The sequence below is a fragment of the Primulina huaijiensis genome, chromosome 3 (assembly GCF_012295235.1).
Source record: "Primulina huaijiensis isolate GDHJ02 chromosome 3, ASM1229523v2, whole genome shotgun sequence".
In the NCBI taxonomy this organism is placed as follows: Eukaryota; Viridiplantae; Streptophyta; class Magnoliopsida; order Lamiales; family Gesneriaceae; genus Primulina; species Primulina huaijiensis.
Window position 1 is genome coordinate 1,234,174 of NC_133308.1, and position 21,106 is coordinate 1,255,279.

A 21,106-nucleotide genomic window follows, 5' to 3' on the forward strand; every position below is an offset into this window, starting at 1 on the left:
TATATTACTGTCCAGTCACCTGTTGTACAGAAATCCACCACAATACTTCGACCCTGCACAATCTTCTTACGATATGCTTATAACAAGAATAGTTCATCTTTCCTTCAAAAAAAAAAAAAAAAAAAAAAAAAAAAAGAATAGTTCATCTTAGATGTATGATTGTATAGAACGTGAACTGTGACAGAATATCAAGTAATACAATTAAATTCTTTTTATTACACCTTATAAAAAACAATCGATTCCTTTCACTACTATGGAGCTTCATTGACTTAGGTCCTTGGAAACTTGCATTTCCATTACAACTATCCCATAAACTCAAAACAATTGTTTGGACATTTACAATCAATCAAAGTAAGCAGATCGATATGTGACATTTTTTTTAACTAAACTTGGCAAGAATTAGCAAAATTTTAACCAACTTGTGACAAGGAAACAAACAAGAGAGAAACTCAGGCATTCCAGAATTTCAGAAAACATGTCCGATATCGATCTGAGTAAAACCATTTTGCACAAGGCATTCTGATCTGTCTAAGATAATAAGATTATACCATCATGAAGTTCCGAAATATACATTTCACCATAAATCAAGAACTTGAGAACCATAAAGCTTTCGTATGACCGTAGGAGTCATTCCACCAACACTCAATGAACAACAAAAGCTTTCCTGGTTGCGAACAATCAGTACTGCTACCAAACTGAATACTTTCCGCGAAGTTTTCTATTATAATTAGCAATCTGCTTTCAGGTTGTTTTATAGTATTATGTATTGCAGGTCAACAGTAGGGTAGATCCACATCAAAATCCTCCCAGTTATCATCTTCAGGATCGTCCTTCTTCTTTGGAACCTCAGCTTTGTCCTTTCTTGATGCCTTGGACTGTGGTTGCCTGGTTACGAAGAAAAGATGTTTTAATATTCAGTAAATGAATGAGAAGTAAAGTAGATATAATATGAATTAAGCGTTAAAGTCAATGATAATAAATCAAGCATTTGGACTGTAGTCGCCTGGCTACCAAGAAATGATGTCTTAATATTCAGTAAATGAATGAGAAGTAAAGTAGATATAATATGAATTAAGCGTTTAAGTCAATTATAACAAATCAACCATAACTCTTACAAAGGTTGAAAGCACTGGAACACCTTAAAAAATATCAAATAGTTGAGTCCATCTCGGCGTGTGATTTAGTCTACCAACCAATCTAACCAATCTACAGTATCCCAGAAAACAAAACCCAATACATTCCTTTGTCTGGTTTGAGACATGACAAAGCCTAGAAAAAAATAAATACCAAGTAAGCAGCAATAATCCAAGCATAGATGGTAAACTCAGTGAGAGCTCAATATTAAACCAAGTTAAAAGTTTATTAGAACCATTGAGCAGCTAGTGGCATACTTGGCTCAAACACTTTTAATGAAAGCCAAAACCAAGTGTTTTAACAACGATCTAAACATGTGTCTCAATTCTTTAATGAACACAAGATTGTTTACGCCATCATTTTGAGCCAAAATAAAAGTAAAAAGTTAGGAAATCTCGTCCTTCAACGACAATAGCTTCACAAGGTGGAGCAAAGGGATGGCCATGGGAACCGACTCCTCCTCGCCTTCTTACCCCATCAAAAACTTTTGCTTCAATTAGAAGTGATACCCCCGGGATAGCCCGGGTCAGGAGTATGGATTGTGTCCGGGTCACGGACGACCCGGGACACTGGATGGATAGCTCAAGTTGGGGAGAATCTACGAGAAGGGTCACCAGAAGTCGAGCAGTTGAATGCCCGGGACGTCTTCTCACCGGGCTCTCATGCAAGCTTCCGAGAGACTTTCTACCCGGGCCACCTCGATATGAGCACCACACTCAAGTACGCCAGTAGGGTAGGGTGTAGGCGGCCGTCCTATCTATGGTACTAGGTAGTTGACAAAATCAGACAGGCGGGATGTGACTAATATGAGATTTGACATGTCAAGATATAGGATACAATCAGCCGCTCTACTATAATTAGTAAGTAGCACGAAGAACGAGGTCATCATTACTTCTCCTATTATAAATACCAGGTGCTCTCTTTGCATTAAGATTGATTCATTTTATTGTCTACACTTCTACACCAATATCACAACCATCACTTGGTTACATTGGTCTTTTGTTGAGTCATTCACTGACTTAAGCATCGGAGTGGCTACGCCGGTCACCCCTCCGGCGCCCATTTACGAGTTCATCTCCTTGTCTGCAGGTCACAGGGCAAGCCGTATCTCACACTGCTCCTATTCCCTTCATTATCTTGATAGCAGATCCGGTGGAGCACCCGACCCGGCTCATCCATTTCGCCCGGATCTCATCATTGGCGCCGTCTGTGGGAACTTCAGCTCAAGGCGTAGATATGGTTTCCATTCAAACATACAAGTCCGACCAGCTCGGCACTCCGATCTTATATGTGGATTTTATATGGATTCAAAGCTCAGCAGCTATCCTGGATTGGCGTGGAAGAGCGTTTGCTATGCACTCAGTAGCATACAACTATATTATTCACCTAATTTAGCTCAACCAGAGAAGTTTCACTCTACCGAAAATGAATTCGGATTTAGTATTTCAAGGTTAGTGATTTGGTTTTTAGTAAAACTAATACAACAGGAGAAGCAAAATCTTTTAAGTCCGGAAGACATAAGGCCCCGGCACCTTATCCAAAGTCCGGGAGACATGAGGCCCCGACACATTATTTAAGTCTGGGAGATGCAAGGCCCCAGTTATTTATCAAGACCCAGGGCTCCGTACCCTGGTTGCTCATTAAGTCCAGGGACCCGTACCCTGGCCCGGGGATCCGTACCCCGGTCATCTGTTAAGACCAGGGCTCCGTACCCTGGCTCGGGGTTCCGCACCTCGACCACTCCAAGACCCAGGACTCCGTACCCTGGTTGCTCATTAAGTCCAAGGACCCGTACCTGGCCCGGGGATCCGTACCCCGTTCATCTGTTAAGACCAAGGCTCCGTACCCTGGCTCGGGGTTCCGCACCTCGACCACTCCAAGACCCAGGACTCCGTACCCTGGTTGCTCATTAAGTCCAAGGACCCGTACCCTGGCCCGGGGATCCGTACCTCGGCCATCTGCTAAGTCCAGGGCTACATACCCTGGCCAGGGGATCCGTACCTCGGCCATCTGCTAAGTCCAGGGACCCGTACCCTGGCCCGGGGATCCGTACCTCGGCCATCCGCTAAGTCCACGGCTCCGTACCCTGGCCCGGGGATCCGTACCTCGGCCATCCGCTAAGTCCACGGCTCCGTACCCTGGCCCGGGGATCCGTACCTCGGCCATCTGCTAAGTCCAGGGCTACGTACCCTGGCCAGGGGATCCGTACCTCGGCCATCTGCTAAGTCCAGGGACCCGTACCCTGGCCGGGGGATCCGTACCCCGGTCATCTGCTAAGTCCGGGGACCCGTACCTTGGTCATCTGCTAAGTCCAGGGATCTGTACCCTGGCTCGGGGCTCTGCACCTCGATCATTCATTAAGTCCGAGAGACTTGAGGCCCCGGCACTTCATCCCATCTTTGGGATATTTGAAGACTACGATGCTTTTATAATCTGGAATTGATTATCTTTCTATGAAAGTATTTTCCTTGACCGGGCACACAAGACTAATCGGGACAGCGTGTATTACTCTAGCCCGACTATTTAAAGAAGGAGTCATGATACCCCCGAGATAGCCCGGGTCATGGGTTGTGCCCGGGTCAGGGGTATGGATTGTGCCCGGGTCACGGACGACCCGGGACACTAGATGGATAGCTCAAGTTGGGGAGAATCTACGAGAAGGGTCACCAGAAGTCGAGCAGTTGAATATCCGGGACGTCTTCTCCACGGGCTATTGAGCGCCCGGGCTCTCATGCAAGCTTCCGAGAGACTTTATACCCGGGCCACCTCGATATGAGCACCACACTCAAGTACGCCAGTAGGCTAGGGTGTAGGCGGCCGTCCTATCTATGGTACTAGGTGGTTGACAAAATCAGACAGGCGGGACGTGACTAATATGAGATTTGACATGTCAAGATATAGGGTACAATCAGCCGCCCTACTATAATTGATAGGTAGCACGAAGAACGAAGTCATCATTACTTCTCCTATTATAAATACCAGGTGCTCTCTTTGCATTAAGATTGATTCATTTTATTGTTTACACTTCTACACCAATATCAAAACCATCACTTGGTTACATTGGTCTTTTGTTGAGTCATTCACTGACTTAAGCATCGGAGTGGCTACGCCGGACACCTTTCCGGCGCACATTCACGAGTTTATCTCCTTGTCTGCAGGTCACAGTGAAAGCCGTATCTCACACTGCTCTTATTCCCTTCATTATCTCGATAGCAGATACGGTGGAGCACCCGACCCGGCTCATCTATTTCGCCCGGATCGCATCAAGAAGTATGTGGTTTCTCTTATAAAATTCATGTAAATTTATTTTTGCTGTCTGTTTAAAACAGACCCTGGTTCTGAGTTTTGGGTCAGTCCGCTAAAAGAACATCACAATACATGAATGCATGAATATTTTGTTTCAGTGACAATAAACGATTTAGAACCTCTGGTGACAATAATTAAGACAAGTCAGCTGTTATTTGGGCTTTTTCGGTGCTCATCATATTTTCACATCCCTGACTCCACAACTTGCTGAAGTGAACCATTTTCTTCACACGTTAATCCTTAAAATCAGCAATCAACACAACAAAACGCGTCAATCAGCAAATAGATTGCACATATATGCATCACTTCACTGCCATTTTGTTCTCCAACAATCAGATAGAAAAACGGACCTTTTTCTGTTACGCCTGGCGGCCGCCCTGGCCTTTCTCTTCCTCTTCTCTTGAGCGGTTTCGAAAAACCTTCTCCGCTTAGATTCTTGTATAACACCTGCCTTAAGGACCGCCGTCAGAAACCTACCGATCAGACTCTCTTCAGGCTCACCGCTACGTACTATCACCTGAACATTGTAGGCCGAGTTAAAGAACAGGGTATTTGCGAACTCAAGTGCAGGGAAAGCAACGGATAAAGGACCGGGATTGTTTAAATTCTGAAAAGGGAATTCTTTGTCTTCTTGGTACTGGGTTTTGATGGGATGCTTTAGCAGTGTTGTGTGGATCAAGAACTGAGTTTTGGGTTGGAGAGATAGTGGGGGCGGCATGTGTTTTGATGGGTGGAGTGTTAGTAGTCGGGGGGGTGGGGGTGGGGATGGGGATGGGGATCTTTGCGTGGGGAGTGTGGTTGGGGGGAAGAAGAATTTGGTGGAATGAAGTTGAGAGATCGCCATTGATGTTTGGTTCTTGGGTGGAAACTGGAAAGGGACCGAGTGTTTGGCACCGGTTTTTTAAAATTATTTTTTTATTGAGAATTTATTATTATGAATAAATAAGGTCTTGATTTTGATCATAATAGCAAACAGACCCCCCTAAACTTTTATTATCATCAGCAGGGTTTTACCTTTACAAATCCACAGTAGACACCGGAACATGGCGGCGGCGGTCGTTGCCGAAACTCGAAAGCTCCCGCGGCCGGGTCGCGGCGGAGTAATATCTCATGGACTATCAGAAGAAGAAGCCCGGGTCAAAGCAATCGCTGAAATAGTGTCCACCATGGTCGACCTCTCTCGCAAGGGCGAAAACGTCGACCTTAACGCCGTGAAGTCTGCCGTATGCCGTAAGTATGGCCTCTCTAAGGCTCCAAAGCTGGTAGAAATGATCGCGGCGTTACCAGAATCCGAAAAGGAAATGCTTCTGCCCAAATTGAAGGCGAAGCCGGTTCGAACGGCGTCGGGAATTGCTGTCGTCGCTGTTATGTCGAAGCCTCATCGCTGCCCGCATATTGCGACGACGGGTAATATTTGTGTATATTGCCCCGGTGGCCCTGATTCGGATTTCGAATACAGTACGCAGAGTTACACTGGATATGAGCCCACTAGCATGAGAGCTATAAGGGCGAGGTAAGGTATTTTTATGTTTATTTTTTTGGGGTGTGCTTACAGTTTAGATGGATGTACCGAAGTTATTTCTGTGAGTGTTCAAGTTTTGTCTAGGAGGTTTTTCCGTGTGGCTTGGATAGATTTTTCTGATTAGTTTTTCTCTGGTGGTCATAGATATGAGCCTTATGTCCAGGCAAGAAGTAGGATAGATCAACTTAAGAGGTTGGGCCACAGTGTTGATAAGGTAACTTGGTTTTTACTTTTCAACAACCTAAAGTTATTTCACCTGGTTAAAAAATTTCCTTATTTCATATTTTTATTTATGTTTCTTATGCAGGTTGAATTTATTTTGATGGGTGGTACATTTATGTCGTTGCCAGCAGATTACCGTGATTTTTTTATAAGGAATCTTCATGATGCTCTATCAGGGCACACTTCTTCCAATGTTGAAGAAGCAGTTTCCTACTCCGAGCACAGTTCCACAAAGTGTATTGGAATGACTATAGAAACGTAATTTGCACATTATTTTCTTCTTTCCTTCTCTTCTTAAGCCAAGCCCTTGTAGTTTGCCCTTGAGATAGATTTGTTATTGGTGAATGCGGTTTTTCTTGTGTTCAGTTACTGGGGGTGCTTTGAAAACATGGGGTAAATGTTTGCATTGATTCTCACTCTCCGAAACACGTTATCAGGTCCACACATTCGGAGAATAAGCACTAGAGATTCAGTGTATTTTTAGTTTACATCTGCTATGAGAAGTTTATATTTCGAATATGCGTAAGAATTTTCATCATCTAGATTTTAGAACGTCATGACTTTTGTGCTCTCTCTTTAATAAGGCTTGGTTTTCGTTTTCTTTTTCATTTTCATTTTGTGGCTAGTTTCCAGGACATCCACACGCCTCAGTTCACCTATAGAAACCATGAGCACCGAACAAACCTTATTTTCAAACTGTTTTTGTCATTATTTAGTTTTTGTGATTTGATATTAGTCGACCAGATCAATTTGCACCCAATAACTCACTGTGATTTTATTTAAAAAAATAGAAGGCCAGACTACTGCCTTGGACCACATTTGAGGCAGATGCTGTCATATGGTTGTACAAGACTGGAGATTGGTGTACAGAGTACATATGAAGATGTTGCCCGTGACACCAATAGGGGCCATACTGTTGCAGCTGTGGCTGATTGCTTTTGCTTGGCTAAGGATGCTGGTTTTAAGGTGTTCCTCTAAATTAAATTAAGTCCTGTCTAATTACTTGTGTTCTATCCGCATAATTTTTAATTTCTAGTTTCTATCTTTCGAGACCATTGCCAGCTGTGTTGCTTGTGTATAAGATGTGTCAGACTTGTTGACATAGTTATCATGTCATAATTCTGTGGCCTCAGTCTTGATAGTTTGTTTTTTTGTCCTAGGAGAGCTTGAAAATGCCATTCTGAATTGATTTGTGCATTATATAAATTCCATTCACAAGCATCTCTGCTTTATAGGTTAAAAAGGCAAATCTTATAAGCTTATCGAATGAATGAAAACCTGTCAAGTCTAGATGATGAGGTAATTATCAGCATCCAGAATGCATGTTATTTTATTGTATTGAGAAAATAAGTCCTAATTTATTATTACTGTTATCACTGTTATTTTGGTGATCTTATGGCATTGGTGCCACTTTGTACTTAGGGCTAGCACAATTGAAGTCATGAATCACATGCAATGTGGTGTTCTTTCTCACAAATGGTTTAACCACTCTCGAGTAATTCCATCAGTTCCATGTCTTTTGTCCTGAAATAGTTCTACTGATTTCTATGACTCAGTGGTGTCAAGTATCTGGTAGTTCACCTTCTAAGCTCCAGAATTTGATTTTTGTCAATGAATTCTCCTACCATATTTGTAGGTAGTTGCTCATATGATGCCTGATCTTCCAAATGTTGGGGTTGAGAGAGACATGGAAAGTTTTAAAGAGTTCTTTGATAGCCCGTCCTTCAGGGCCGATGGGCTTAAAATTTATCCCACTCTAGTTATTCGTGGGACTGGTCTTTATGAGCTTTGGAAAACTGGCAGGTATGGTCAATGAAAAGGTTTTCTTTTGCAATAATGGCAGGTCCTGGAAAAAATTGTTTCTTCAAAAAAAAAAAAAATTTGCTAATCATGGTTGTGCATTATCTGGTCAAATACAGGTACAGAAATTATCCACCTGAACAGCTTGTAGACATTGTAGCCCGAATCCTAGCATTGGTTCCTCCCTGGACTCGTGTATATAGAGTTCAAAGAGATATTCCCATGCCCCTAGTTACTTCAGGGGTCGAGAAGGGTAATCTTCGGGAGCTAGCTTTAGCTCGAATGGATGATTTGGGCTTGAAATGTCGAGATGTTCGGACACGTGAAGCTGGAATCCAGGCTAGTGAACTTTTTTTTCCCCTTTTGTTTGAGCATGATTTTATGCATTTGTAGTAAACTCAATTTGTAATATAAATTTAGGACATTCATCACAAGATAAAGCCAGAAGAAGTTGAGCTAGTCCGCAGGGATTACACTGCAAATGGGGGTTGGGAAACTTTTCTTTCATATGAAGATACACGTCAGGTGCGTCAACTTTCATGCTTCTTTCTTCTCCTGACAAGTTGCATTGTTTTTTATGTTCGGACATGTTTGATGGTGTGTTTCCTCACTATATTATCAGTTTATGTATCTATAATCTAGCATCTCTGGCGAAAATTCACAGTGCCTATACTTGGTATATTATATTTGTTCACTCTTCATTTCAAGAACTTTACATAAATGGGTATATAATTGTATTTTTTTTCAATCATCATTCTATAAATTGTTTGAATCTGTTGCAACTTGTTAGTCATGCATATTATTGGATTTGATTGGTTGTCAGATGGATGTTTTCTAAATGGCTTTGCTGTTTTACGTTGCGCCACTGAAATCTCGTGTTTTCATGACATTGAATCAAGGAATCAAATGTTATCTAGCTATCAATTTCCCTTTTTTTCTTTCTATACTATTGTTATTTTTATTTGCAATCTGTATTAAAACTGTTGAAGCATGCCAGCTAAGAGCTTGTTTGTTTGGTTTTATGGGATATTTTTAATTTTTCACTACCTTATTAGGAACCTGTATAAAACCAGCATGGTTAGTTATGAACTTTTTTGTCATATTACATGCAAATTTTTTTTATATTATAGAATTAAGCTTCCCTACATTTTTGGTTCCTGATATCAGGACATACTCGTTGGGTTACTACGGTTGCGTAAATGTGGACGGAATGTAACTTGCCCGGAGCTCATGGGGAAGTGTTCTATTGTCCGTGAGTTACACGTTTATGGGACTGCAGTTCCTGTTCATGGGCGAGATGCCGATAAACTGCAACACCAGGGTTATGGTACATTACTCATGGAGGAAGCCGAACGGATTGCTCTTAGAGAGCACAGATCGACGAAAATAGCTGTAATCTCTGGTGTTGGAACACGACATTACTATAGAAAGTTGGGGTATGAACTTGAAGGACCTTACATGGTGAAATTTCTAACTTGATGTACATAACTCACAAGCGACATTAATCTGTGGGATTGGAAGTGTAATTTGGGTTATGTTGCTTATTTGGTGAATTATACATTCCCAAACTACAGCTGCTCTCTTGTAAGCCATATTTAAAGTTTTTATGTTCTGGAATCAAGTTTGAGTGTAGCTCTGTTATGGTCATTCCATACCGATGAAAGGGCAATTTTGCTTGTATGAATTTAAAATTCTATAAACTTAGGAATGGTGATGAAATGTTACAGAGTTTTTGTGTATTTAGATTTACTGTTTTTATGGATATAATCGTTACATGAATTTTATACCATAGGATGCAAAAATTAAAGTTATAATTGCACACACAATTTATGATAGTTTGTATGAGTAACTTTTTTATTAATATTTAATCAATAATACATCATTTATCTTACCACATGAACTAAAGGAAATTTTGGAAAAAGCTTCTATCTTGACTTGACTGCGTTTAGTTCTCCTTGAATCGGTTGGATATAATTACTATGAATTGTATATACGGAGTTGGCAGTCATGTTTTTTTGAGCTAGTTTTTAGAATTGAGTTAGATTCAAGTCTCAATCTTAACATATTATCAAAGTTAAGTTTCACTGTTATGTGTTGGATTGTTCATAGTATGGTCGGGTTTCACTGTTATGTGTTGAACTGTTTATAAATACCTCGGTTGGATAAAATCATTGTGAGTTGTATATATAGATTTGACAATCATCTACTTTGAACTAATTTTTGGGGTTGAGTTAGATCCAAATTTTAATTTTAACATGATATTAGAGTCTAGTTTCATTGTTATGTGTTGGACTGTCCATAAACATGATTGTGTTACACTGATATGTGTTAGACTATTCATAGCATGATATCAGAATCCAAAATTCACCGATATATATTGGATTGTCTATAATTGGACCACGTGTGCTCCTATATTTTTTGGACATTTTTTGTTAGGACAATTGAAGTACAAAGAATACGTTCCTCTCACGTGAAGGAAGAAATTAAGCAACTATATTTTAAATTATTTGAAGCATTAAATTATATGTAACAATAAAAAAATGAATTAATTTTACATAAATCAAATTGAACCAAGCAAACTGATTCTCGTGCTTATGTTATATATCCATATTTTTTGATGAGAAAGTCTCGTTAAACAGTTTCACAAATTTTTTTCGTAAGATAAGTCAATCATGTCTATATTTACAATAAAAAATAATATCTTTAACATAAAAAGTAATATTTTTCAGTGAGTGACACAAATAAAAGACTCGTCTTATAAAATGGACTAATAAAACCGTCAAACAATATTTTCTTTGTTCTTTGATTTATTTGGAAAAATTCTGATTAATCAATATTTTTTAAAACAAACAATAAATAGTGTAGTGGAATAATGTAATAACTCAATATTATAAGAGTACCACTAAAAAAAGGAATGTATCTATATTTGGAGAGTAAATTAATAAATCAAGATTGTCCGTGGGGGGAAGCCACCCGCCATCTTCAAAGCCGGGAGAAGATACAGTGTCGGAAAAGAAACCTCTGAATTCCGACGATAAATAGCAGACAATTTAACTGGGATAGACAAAGCCTAATGGCATTGTATAAATGGAGGATCCCGAAAAAGACCCGTTGCATTACTCTCCTTTTAAAACCAGCGATGGATAATTCCATCAATTCAACGGACCAAACCCGAATTGACGGCTCTCCACATAAATACGTACAGGGGAGGGGGTGTCTGTGTAACAGCTTCGATGAAGGATACAAAGAGCAATTCATTTAAACTGTTTCTGTAAACTAAGAATACCAGGTTATTGAAGCAAAATATAAGAAGGCAAAGAAAGCCAACTGACACGACTGGCATAAGATCAAAAGGGAAGAGAGTAAAAAAACAAATCAAGGGATCAACTCTTTCTACATCATTTCTGCAAGGCCAGCTTCACAAATGAGGAGTCATCTTCCTTTTTAGTTGTTTCTTTTTCACCACGTATGCTTGTCTCATATTCTATATCATCACGATCAGTTCTTATGATCAAGCTGGATGTAGCAGTCATGTGTAACGATGGCTCCTCGATATCAGATCCATCATTTTCTTCATGTCCAAGTGAATGAGTAGAGTGCCCAGTAGTTTTGAAACGTTGAAGTGTGGCACCTGTCGGGTGAAATGGAGATCCCATCAAAGATATGGGGCTTGTGTCACCTAGAGTTCGAGTAGGAGACCTTCCTTCTTGCCCTCTGTTCTTCTTTTTCACAGCCATATGCCACTTCTTGAGGGCCTTTGATGTTTGTTCATCAAAGATTGATTTCTTCATATTTGAACCCATCTGTGTATGTATGGCAATAAAATTGATCAGTAAAGGTCAGATAAGCTCAAGGGCGAACCCAAAATTTCATTCAAGGGGAGCGATGCCATTGATTTTAGAGAGAGGAAATTAATTTTTAGATTCCAACTTTTTGGTCGTTTCATAGGGCTGATTGCCACCCTCATTCCGCCCCTAAATGAGTTTAGAGATGTCAGTATGTTTCTTGTGAAGGTACCTGAGCAATAAGGGCATAGAGTGGAAGTGTAATATAGCTGCATAAGCATAAAACAAAAACCCTGCAATATCATAACAAGATCTAATCAGAAAAAAGGCATTTCTTGTTCCAAATGCTAAATCTCTTATCTCATATATCATATCATATAATTCAAATGTGCCACAAATGATGCCGGATACGTCTTACCCCAAAGCAATTTTGACAACTAGAAGGTTGATATTATCATGGAAGCAAGAATCTATTCCGTATTCGTACTGCACAAGACAAAATTCCTTTCATTAATTATGTTGTGCGGGATAATCTGGTGTTCAACGTACTAATTAGAAGAGAATCGTTACCCAAATCCAGAAGAAGTATGTTATTTGGAATGCATTCTGCACGGATGATTAAATTGATTAGCACGTTTATTTGCCTAATAAGATATGGATGGCAGGGATAAATCCAAATGAACATATAAATGGTAGACGGATAATTTTTCAAAATTATCATACCTCTTAAATTTAGTTAAAGCATTCCCACTATAATTTTGTCCATTATTTGAAACAACAGCGACGATGACAATTGAGATATTTTTCTGAATGACTATAACCCATTCTCGATCAATTTCTTTTTTCCCTTTTACCAATCAATATGGTGTCCAAACACAAGGTTCACCATCCATCAGAAATATAAGCCATTATAAACCGTGATAACAATGAGTTGCAAGTCGATATTACTTGTATAACAGAACTTAGATGAACCACCACATTGAAGTCAGACACAGGTAAAACATTGAGTTAGGCTATTCTTAGTGTCTCTTACCTGAAAAAAAAAAAGAAGGTTACCTGAAACAAAGAAAAGTGTATAAGATGCAACACCAACTGAGGCCGACCAAACCAGAAATATTTATCCGACCCTTGCACGAGAGGCATGCCCTGGACTACTGCATGTCTATCTGTTATATCCAGGGCCATCCTAGTCAAAATAGCTTGTAGCTTCGTGCCAACAGCTAAGATTATCTGGAAAACAACATATGTTATGTTTCTTGTTTGTGTACTCAGAATTTGTTTTTACAATGAAGGGATCTTACAATCAGAGGAATTAAGGATGCCCAAAACAGTGCCCTCCAACCTGACAAAGTACAAGAGAAAAATATAAAGGCTTAACAAATAACAAAATTGTCGGGATCATATTGATGGAAATACTGCTGCGAATATTTCATTAGAGGACATAATATTGCAATGATTGAACAGTAACTTACCACTAACATTTAGGAGCAAGAATATGACAAATGATCCCCAAAGTACAGGACTGCCATCCAAAAATCATATAAACATGGCAGGAAGAAAAGAGTAAAATCAGCAACTTAAATTTGGGTTTGATTGAAAAAAGAATCGATTGTTCTAAAAAATCAAAGAAACAGATTGCCATCTGAAAATCACATAAAAAAAAGTTGGAAAAATGTAAAATTAGCAATTTTGATTTGGGCGTGATTGAAAGAGTATATCCGTCCAAAAATTCAAAGAAAACTAAGAATTTAGTCTATTTTAGGTACCTTACTCCCACAACAATCTTAAAGTCATCCTCCAGTGACCTTTTGATATACTTTTGGAAGTTAAATTTGCTTCCTGGTGCCAAATGAACCTAAAAGGTGAAAAGGTAAATCCATAGTTAAAAGAGAAAAGAAGGAAATATAACTCATATAAAGGATATAAAAATAACTCACAGTAATGAAGCCATTGCGAAGGGTCAAGTAGTCAGATTTGCCAACAGACCTAAAAAATTGACGACAAAAGCATCCCTGCATGAAAAAGATAAAATCACCAGGTTAGTGAGTATATGGGTAGCAGCCTCGAAGCAACAAATATGAAAAATTGTTACATATGATTACCCATCCTTGTAACAGATATAACCACGTCAGTTTACGCAAAAATATCAAAGAAGAATCAAGTAGACAAAATGGCTTACAATATAAAAGAAAAATGGTATTCTGGTCCAGAAACTGGAGTGTGCCATCACAAAAGATGTCTCGTGAGAAAGCCTGAACCTTGAAGGATCTGCCAGTTCCACAATTAAAGTTCTAATCTGTTAAGACTTAAGACCTTGTCTGTGGAGCGTTGAGGTAAAGACAAAATATTGAGTTATGTTATGGATATAAAAATGTAACTGATGAATGAATATACCATTTGAAAATTCGTAATCATGAGATAAAGTTTCCTGCTCCCATTGTTTCCAGCCACGAATCTGGAAAGCATAATTTATTTGATATTTCTAACATAAATAAAGAAAATGACTACACTAATAGTAATTTATTTAGTGGTGGGAAGACCATCCCATTGATTTTTTCTTCATCATCACAGCCAAAATGATATCAAATGAGTCACAGAAGTGGATAAATGGTACTGGCAAAAAAATAGTTCACGATGGTGATATGTAAAGCTCAAAATATAACTTCCACCAAAGTGTTAAATGGAATTCTCTTATGGAGAAATTTTTTTAAGAATACAAAAGTATATCTTGGTGGTCAGATAGTATATTCAAACTACTAAAACTAGAGATGAATAAAACAACAAGACCCAAAGGTACTGAAGAAAGGTTTCCGGAAAAAGACGTAGTTAAAGTGACTGACATATTGCCTCGTGTATTCTCAAAATTTCAATTTTCATAGATGGGATGAAACATATAAAAGCAAATAAATGATTAGAGCAACTAGAATCACCTTAAGTCTTCCAAGTGCCATTGTTATAGCACTGTAAGTCACATGCAAGACTGCTAAAAAGAATATCAGGATGTGTATCTGATGCAGTCCATCAACTGATATAAGCGAGACATGCCCCTGATTAAAAAGCAAAACCAGATTAGAATGATGTAAACTGAAGTGTAAAGTCGTATAATGTTGAATCATTAGGAATTTTCTTCCTCCTTGAGAGAACATGAAATAGTGCAGGCTAAAAAATATTAGCTAGATCGCAAAGACATAAACAGGATTGATTTGATGCTCTGGCTGGGGGATCCATGGAAGTTTTAATATTATTAGCTACTGCTAGAGTTTAAACCATATTCATCAAGACAGATGCTTAAAAAGGCCACCTTTAGTGCTGAAATTTGTGGTATATATAAATCTTATGCCTCGTTTGCTCCTAATACATACTAGACTTTCAATTTTAATACAGCTTTGCATATTTGTCTACATCCTTTTCAAGAAAAGAAAATGTGAAACATTTTCCTTTGAGTGCAGGATACATTGCCAATCTGTGGCGTTCATGTATGTTTTTTTGGTTGGCATTAATGTGAAGTTTTCACATAATATGATGGAAAGCCAATGTCCACAGTTGCTAACACATTTGGTTGGTTCGGGTGTTTTAATTCGATTTTTAATAGTTGTCGACCAGAGTATTTTGATGATTGAACATTATGATAATTTTGACTTTGATAGAAACTCGGTTCCATTTTTGTTGTATAAATAATGGGTTTGTCGTTTCTTACACTTGGATTTAGATTATTAAATTTAACGATTTTCTTGTTGAGAATGACGAGATGAATGTGAAGTTGAATCAACTATCCAGTCGATGCGGTTTATTTCAATTCTAAGATGTTTAAAATTCGAAGGTTTTTTATTATCTTGTTGAGAATGAGGAGATTAATGTGAAGTTGAATCGACTATCCAGTTGATGTGGTTTACTTCAATTCTAAGTTGGTAAAAGTCGAGGGTTTTTTAGGTTAAATCAAAGTCATCGGTCAAATCTTAGATTGAACAGAGTCGAATTTAGGTTCAACCATATCAGGTTTGTTCGAGCTCAATAAGTTAAATTTTACAATCTTTGAGCAAGCTCAAACATGTTTAATTACATTCAAACTTCAAATTAACACTAAAATAATGCTTGTATTTGACTCGATCTGATTTTTTCACCATAATTGTGAATAGAGATGTATATTACACATGTATAAGCAATTCAAAGATATGAGTGCATGCGTGCTCATTGTTAATAATAGATCCTATACAGGAGAAAAAATCAATGTGAAAGCACAAATGGATATATGGTGACCTTGGCCTGATAGAAAAGTAAACAATTACCTCCTTGCAAGAAGGCTCCTTTTTCCCAGCTAAGACTCTACGCTCATAAGACAAAAGCCTGCGATGGTTTCCTTCCTTGTTTTCATTTTCCTTGTTTTCATTTTGGTAACCCGCAGGACAAGGCAGCATGGTGTCAGCAACATTGATAGGTATGCAGATGTCAGCAATATAATACTGGGAGAACACTAGGATTAGGGAGATGAAACCAAGTATCATCAACTCTGCCGAAACAAAAAAAATTCAGAATCTAAATCAAGGACATTTCATTTGAAAAAAGATAATAAGGTCAGATGAGATTTAAACAAAAACTCACCAGCTTTGACCTTCTCCAATGCCTCATAAAGAGCTTTCTTGTGCCTCTCAGTTAACCACTGCAGAACTTTCAGAATATCAAGTGGAGGAACGCAATTCACTCATACAAGCCAGTAAAGCATGATTTAAATTGTAGTAGGATGAATAAAGAAAAATTACAACTGAAATGGAGTTAATAAATGCTACAATGGCCTAACAAGAGGACCCCAACTATTGAAATCACATAAAAGCGAACAAACGAAAGCAAGATGGACAACTCATAAAAGCCAAACAAAAGGATATAAGAACTATCTCAATTTCATATATTTAACTTGATTCCTTAAAGAATGTCTAGCGAGACTTAAATATCAATTAGTATCACGCAGCAAGTTAAAAATAAAGGACGTAACAAGGTCATGATGTGAGAAGAGGACTATGTTGATGACATGCAAGTAACAACCTTTTACCAAGATGAACAAAATAGATTAAAGATTGTGAATAGTAGATGATGAAAACCTCAGACCCTTTCTCCAAATTACTATATCAACAGTTAGAATAAGAATCCTGACAAAGAAAGAATATCAACTTATCAAATAATTGGTTGATAAGGCCAGAATCCATGAACTTAGGAATGATTCAAGGAAAAAATATGGAAAAAAATCAGGATCTAAAACAATAGAAAACAAGTATTAACCATAAAAGAGATGGCACATAGAAAAACAAACAAACAAAAAAATTGCACTAAGAAAGAGCAGAAAAATACTTTGGCATCCAAAATGTGAATGACAAAAGGACGGAATGTTCTAGGCAACAGCATAGGTGCTAACTAATTTAATACCGTTCCAACTTTGTGGAGTATCTTCTCCAAGGCAATAGAGATGAGTATAATCACAGCACAAACACCAGCAACAGCCCACGTTGACGTCTGATCAAGATTTCTTGATGAACCTTCTTTGATTCCTCCACCAGCCATATATATTTGCAGAGGGACTAGGGACTGAGAATGGCCTTTTGACAGTAAAAACCTTCTGCACAGAATAAGCATATTTGAGGGCAGGAGATTTGGAGCTGAAGAAGTATAAGCTGCTAGTTGTCCAAAATTTTCAGAGAGCGGTTATATTCTAAACCGATGTCTTAAATACCAGTATACCTCAATCATCTGTATAATGTCAGTGCATGATTTTTTTAAAGATAAATAATTGTTTATGAATTTCTTACGCTGCAATGAAAATATATTCAATGCCACATCTATTAGAGAAATAGTAGCAAATGAACTTTCTTCCTTCAAAGAATTGGTCAAGTGTCAGAAGTCTACAGCCTTTCGAAACAATGCAGCTTCTCGTTACTTGATTTGACTGAATACCTAATGGCAGGATGTCTTGATATTATCCTGCATTGGAAAAGATAACATGATAATATAAGATATAGTTTCGGGTATGACTAACAAAAAATATCAGCATGGAATGAAAATCTCGACTGGGCTCACCCTTGCTTTTCAGTATACTTGACATTTTGTCATTGTACTAAAATTCAACAGTTTCAATCTGGACTTGCATAACATGTAAAATTTAAGATTCAATGACTCTATATCAAATTACAGGGAGAAAAAGTGTTGCAAGAAAAATCACAATCTGTTGTTAGCGAAAGCTAAAGAATGTCAACTTTGTGAAGGTTAGTAGACATTAGTTCGAGCTTTTTGCTAAACCAGCACTTTTAAAACAATTATTTTATATCTAATGCTACTCTTGAAAATAATAACCACTTTAACATCCTCTACCACCCAACCTTTTCCCTCTCTCACCAAAACTTTGCCCAGTCTCCCTGGTTTGCAAAAACCCTAAAATATTCAAAAATACTTATTATATTCCTGTGCTAAAAAATGCCGATCGCCTTCATATATTGCGTACACTTAAAAAAAAGGACCAGAGAAAACTCTTATTAATTAATAAAACTATCAATTCAACAATGAATATTTAAAATAGTAGATTCTAAATCTGAAAGCTGAAATTTGGTGATAGAAGGTAAATGAACCAAATTTAAGTTGTATGAACCATGAACAATGGACAGAATTCTTATAAATCATTGATATCAACCAGGAATTTTTATAAAAAGAAATAAATTTATTAATATTAATAAATTCAAAAAATGCAACTGAAGGATAAGACATCCTTCTAACTGGATTTACAGAAAACAGATTGATAGCACAATTTTGGGCACCTCATCCAGAAATTTTTCTATTTTCAATTTTAAGTAAACCTTTAAGATTTCTTTTGTGATCCATCAAAAAGGTTAAATTTATAATTAGATAAGCTACCAATGTAATCAGTCGCGCACAGCCAAAGGGTTTCAGTGCACTTGTATTCATAGTCCCTGAGCTCTCAGAAATTAAAAGTCAAACCAACATGATGCTGCATAAAGGGTGGGTCATCATTTCTTGAGGTTGAAACAGGAAAAAAGTACAAAAGAAATGGTGGATCCTTGTGCATTAAACCTGGCTAGTAGGAATGATAAAATGGTAGGGAGAGACAGAGAGGATTTTCAAGAACTTGAACAATTAGAATCTTGGGTTCAATTCAAGATTCAGCCTGTTCTTGGCTTTCCATAATCTCTTAAAACTTTTAGCAACATTGTTAACAATGGCAGAGGCCAAATAGGATGAGAAAGTCAATGGTGTGGTACATAATATGACATATTTGTGATCACAAAGTAAAGTTTGGTTGGAAGTTATGTTATTAAGGGGTAATGCTACAAAACATTCTCATTTGGCATATATGTAATTGATCCTAGTAGGCACTGGCCTATTATACATCCTTTTACATTACAAATGGCATCTCAAATCAAGCTTCGCTACATCTCTTAAGGTCTAGAATTTGAAAATCCACGCAGTATTTCTAAGAAGAAACATCTCTCTTATATAATGCACCTAGCCTAGTCTACATCATACTTTTTACAACTTATTATATTATTACCACAATTTGACTTCATAACCTTATGCATCTGCTCACTAAAAGTTCCTATCATTAAATGAGATAGTTTGCTATAGTCAACCTTTGTGAGGCTAGCTGAACTATACTTGAGTTCAATCAAATTTTTATTAGAACATCTATTATATAAATGTGAACATTTGAAAAATAATTTTCCACTTTATTTTAGCATAGTTCCCTCCATGGACTCCAACTGAACCATGATTTGAATGATCCAAGTAACAAGTTGAGTAAGGTCACATTTGTGATTACATCAGAAGTGACCATTAAAATGATGTGGTAATCTTTTGCAGAAGATTTTTTTTATGTTATCTAACAAAGTAAACACAGAGCCTAGCAACCTTCTTCTCAAAAACCCACCCTGTCTCGTCAATCAATAAAATATTTAAACCATACAAGTACTTCAAAATTCTAAGTGCTGCCAACTTCCTCATATCAGCATATATCGCACCTGATACCATTATATAATTCACCTGCATCTTTTTCACCATACAACATTCACTACGACAGAGAAACAGCAACAGATATCAAGCGGATGCAGTCTCACATACAATGAAAACATACAAGACAGTCATTTCTACATATCAGTAGAGAATCTAACATCAATTAAACTAAATGTGATAGATCCAATGCACCATACCAAATCCTTGAACTGACTCTAAAAAACTGAGTTATAAGTTTTCTTCATAACTTAAATTTTTAGAAAAGTAAACATAAAATTTGAATATCTTTACTTGGGTTGGCAAACGCCCCAAGACACAACATTGGGCCACCCTTGCCTTTAAATCGTTTAGTCAACCATTTAAATTCCAAAATTTGTTAATATTACCGGAGGATAATTAAAAGGTGACAATTTTTCACGATACCAAATCTCGCAATCCTTTTCGTCCAATCACTCACCCACGTTCCCAGCAACCACCACCCCCACCCCTCGATCAACCAAAAATTCTTTCAATTCTGCTGCCGCATAAGACTCGCTGCAGCCGCTGACATGATATCGACGATCAGATGATGGGTTCCTATCTACCCCAGAGGTTTTGCTATCAGCGCCAAAAAATCCAGCCGTTGCTTGATTATGGAAAACGCCCGTTGTGGCATATAAACAACATCTTTCCATCCATCATTTCGATTACAAAATCAAAAATAAAAAATTTGCATAGTTGACTGCACTACTCTGTGAAAACCAACTTCAGTGGCATTCCCACGTACTTCCATATCAAAATTCTGAACAAAGATTTCAACAGATCATTAAAATATAGCACAAAAAAGATAGATAGACAGAAATTTACATTCATCGTAGGAAGAGGAACAAAGACGGGTGAAACGGAGTTTCTTTTTTTCTTTTTGTCCGAACAAAAATGGAAGAAAGAAACGCGGAGTTTTGACCGATCACGTAATAATATTATCATATCTTTGTCTAGATTCCGTCAATTCCATAGTCGGCAACTTCGGTTTCAACATCCTTTGAATTAATTCTACGTACTTTGTCAAAAGCGTCGCAATCAAATTCACATTCCAGCCTGCAAACCCACTTCGATTAGCTGCCTATCACCATTAAAATCGAATCATATCAAGAAATAGGCTTCAATTCCATAGTTAAAATCGAACAAGATTACTTATTTTTCTGTTCAAATTTCTAAGCTTGGGAATTGGTAAAGGAATGAAACATTAAATCCACTTTGAGTAGTAATAATTTAAGGTAATTAAATGTATTTGCTTTGTATTATAGATAAAATTCGTATATGTTTTTTTTCCCTAATTTTTTTTAAAAAAACT

The 21,106-nt window shown here is 37.7% G+C and overlaps 3 protein-coding genes across 5 annotated transcripts; 1 reads left to right on the forward strand and 2 right to left on the reverse strand.

Moving 5' to 3' along the window:
• Positions 1–517: 517 nt before the first annotated feature.
• Positions 518–5,318, reverse strand: LOC140972855 (uncharacterized). The gene is made up of 2 exons (XM_073435312.1): positions 4,791–5,318; positions 518–885 (listed from the first exon to the last, which is right to left on the reverse strand). The coding sequence occupies exons 1-2, from the start codon at positions 5,282–5,284 to the stop codon at positions 774–776; spliced, it is 606 nt and encodes a 201-aa protein (XP_073291413.1). The 5' UTR covers positions 5,285–5,318; the 3' UTR covers positions 518–773.
• Positions 5,319–5,401: 83 nt separating this feature from the next.
• On the forward strand, positions 5,402–9,725 carry LOC140972854 (elongator complex protein 3). Its single transcript, XM_073435311.1, has 8 exons — positions 5,402–5,953; positions 6,107–6,176; positions 6,270–6,442; positions 6,976–7,150; positions 7,821–7,987; positions 8,104–8,323; positions 8,405–8,509; positions 9,152–9,725. Exons 1-8 carry the CDS (start codon positions 5,484–5,486, stop codon positions 9,461–9,463), a joined length of 1,692 nt encoding a protein of 563 aa, XP_073291412.1. The 5' UTR covers positions 5,402–5,483; the 3' UTR covers positions 9,464–9,725.
• Positions 9,726–11,090: 1,365 nt separating this feature from the next.
• Positions 11,091–20,980, reverse strand: LOC140972857 (MLO-like protein 10). 3 transcript variants are annotated; one of them, XM_073435314.1, is made up of 17 exons: positions 20,724–20,980; positions 17,565–17,736; positions 17,185–17,374; positions 16,369–16,426; positions 16,056–16,276; positions 14,700–14,816; positions 14,164–14,224; positions 13,949–14,037; positions 13,707–13,781; positions 13,536–13,624; positions 13,242–13,291; positions 13,071–13,111; positions 12,826–12,999; positions 12,340–12,375; positions 12,188–12,255; positions 12,002–12,062; positions 11,094–11,787 (listed from the first exon to the last, which is right to left on the reverse strand). In XM_073435314.1, the coding sequence occupies exons 3-17, from the start codon at positions 17,317–17,319 to the stop codon at positions 11,383–11,385; spliced, it is 1,680 nt and encodes a 559-aa protein (XP_073291415.1). In that variant the 5' UTR covers positions 17,320–17,374; positions 17,565–17,736; positions 20,724–20,980; the 3' UTR covers positions 11,094–11,382. The 3 variants fall into 3 exon arrangements, with proteins under 3 accessions (XP_073291416.1, XP_073291415.1, XP_073291414.1); XM_073435313.1 differs by having other exon boundaries at positions 20,620–20,980; XM_073435315.1 differs by lacking the exons at positions 17,565–17,736; positions 20,724–20,980 and having other exon boundaries at positions 11,091–11,787; positions 16,379–16,426; positions 17,185–17,272.
• Between the last annotated feature and the right edge of the window lie 126 nt (positions 20,981–21,106).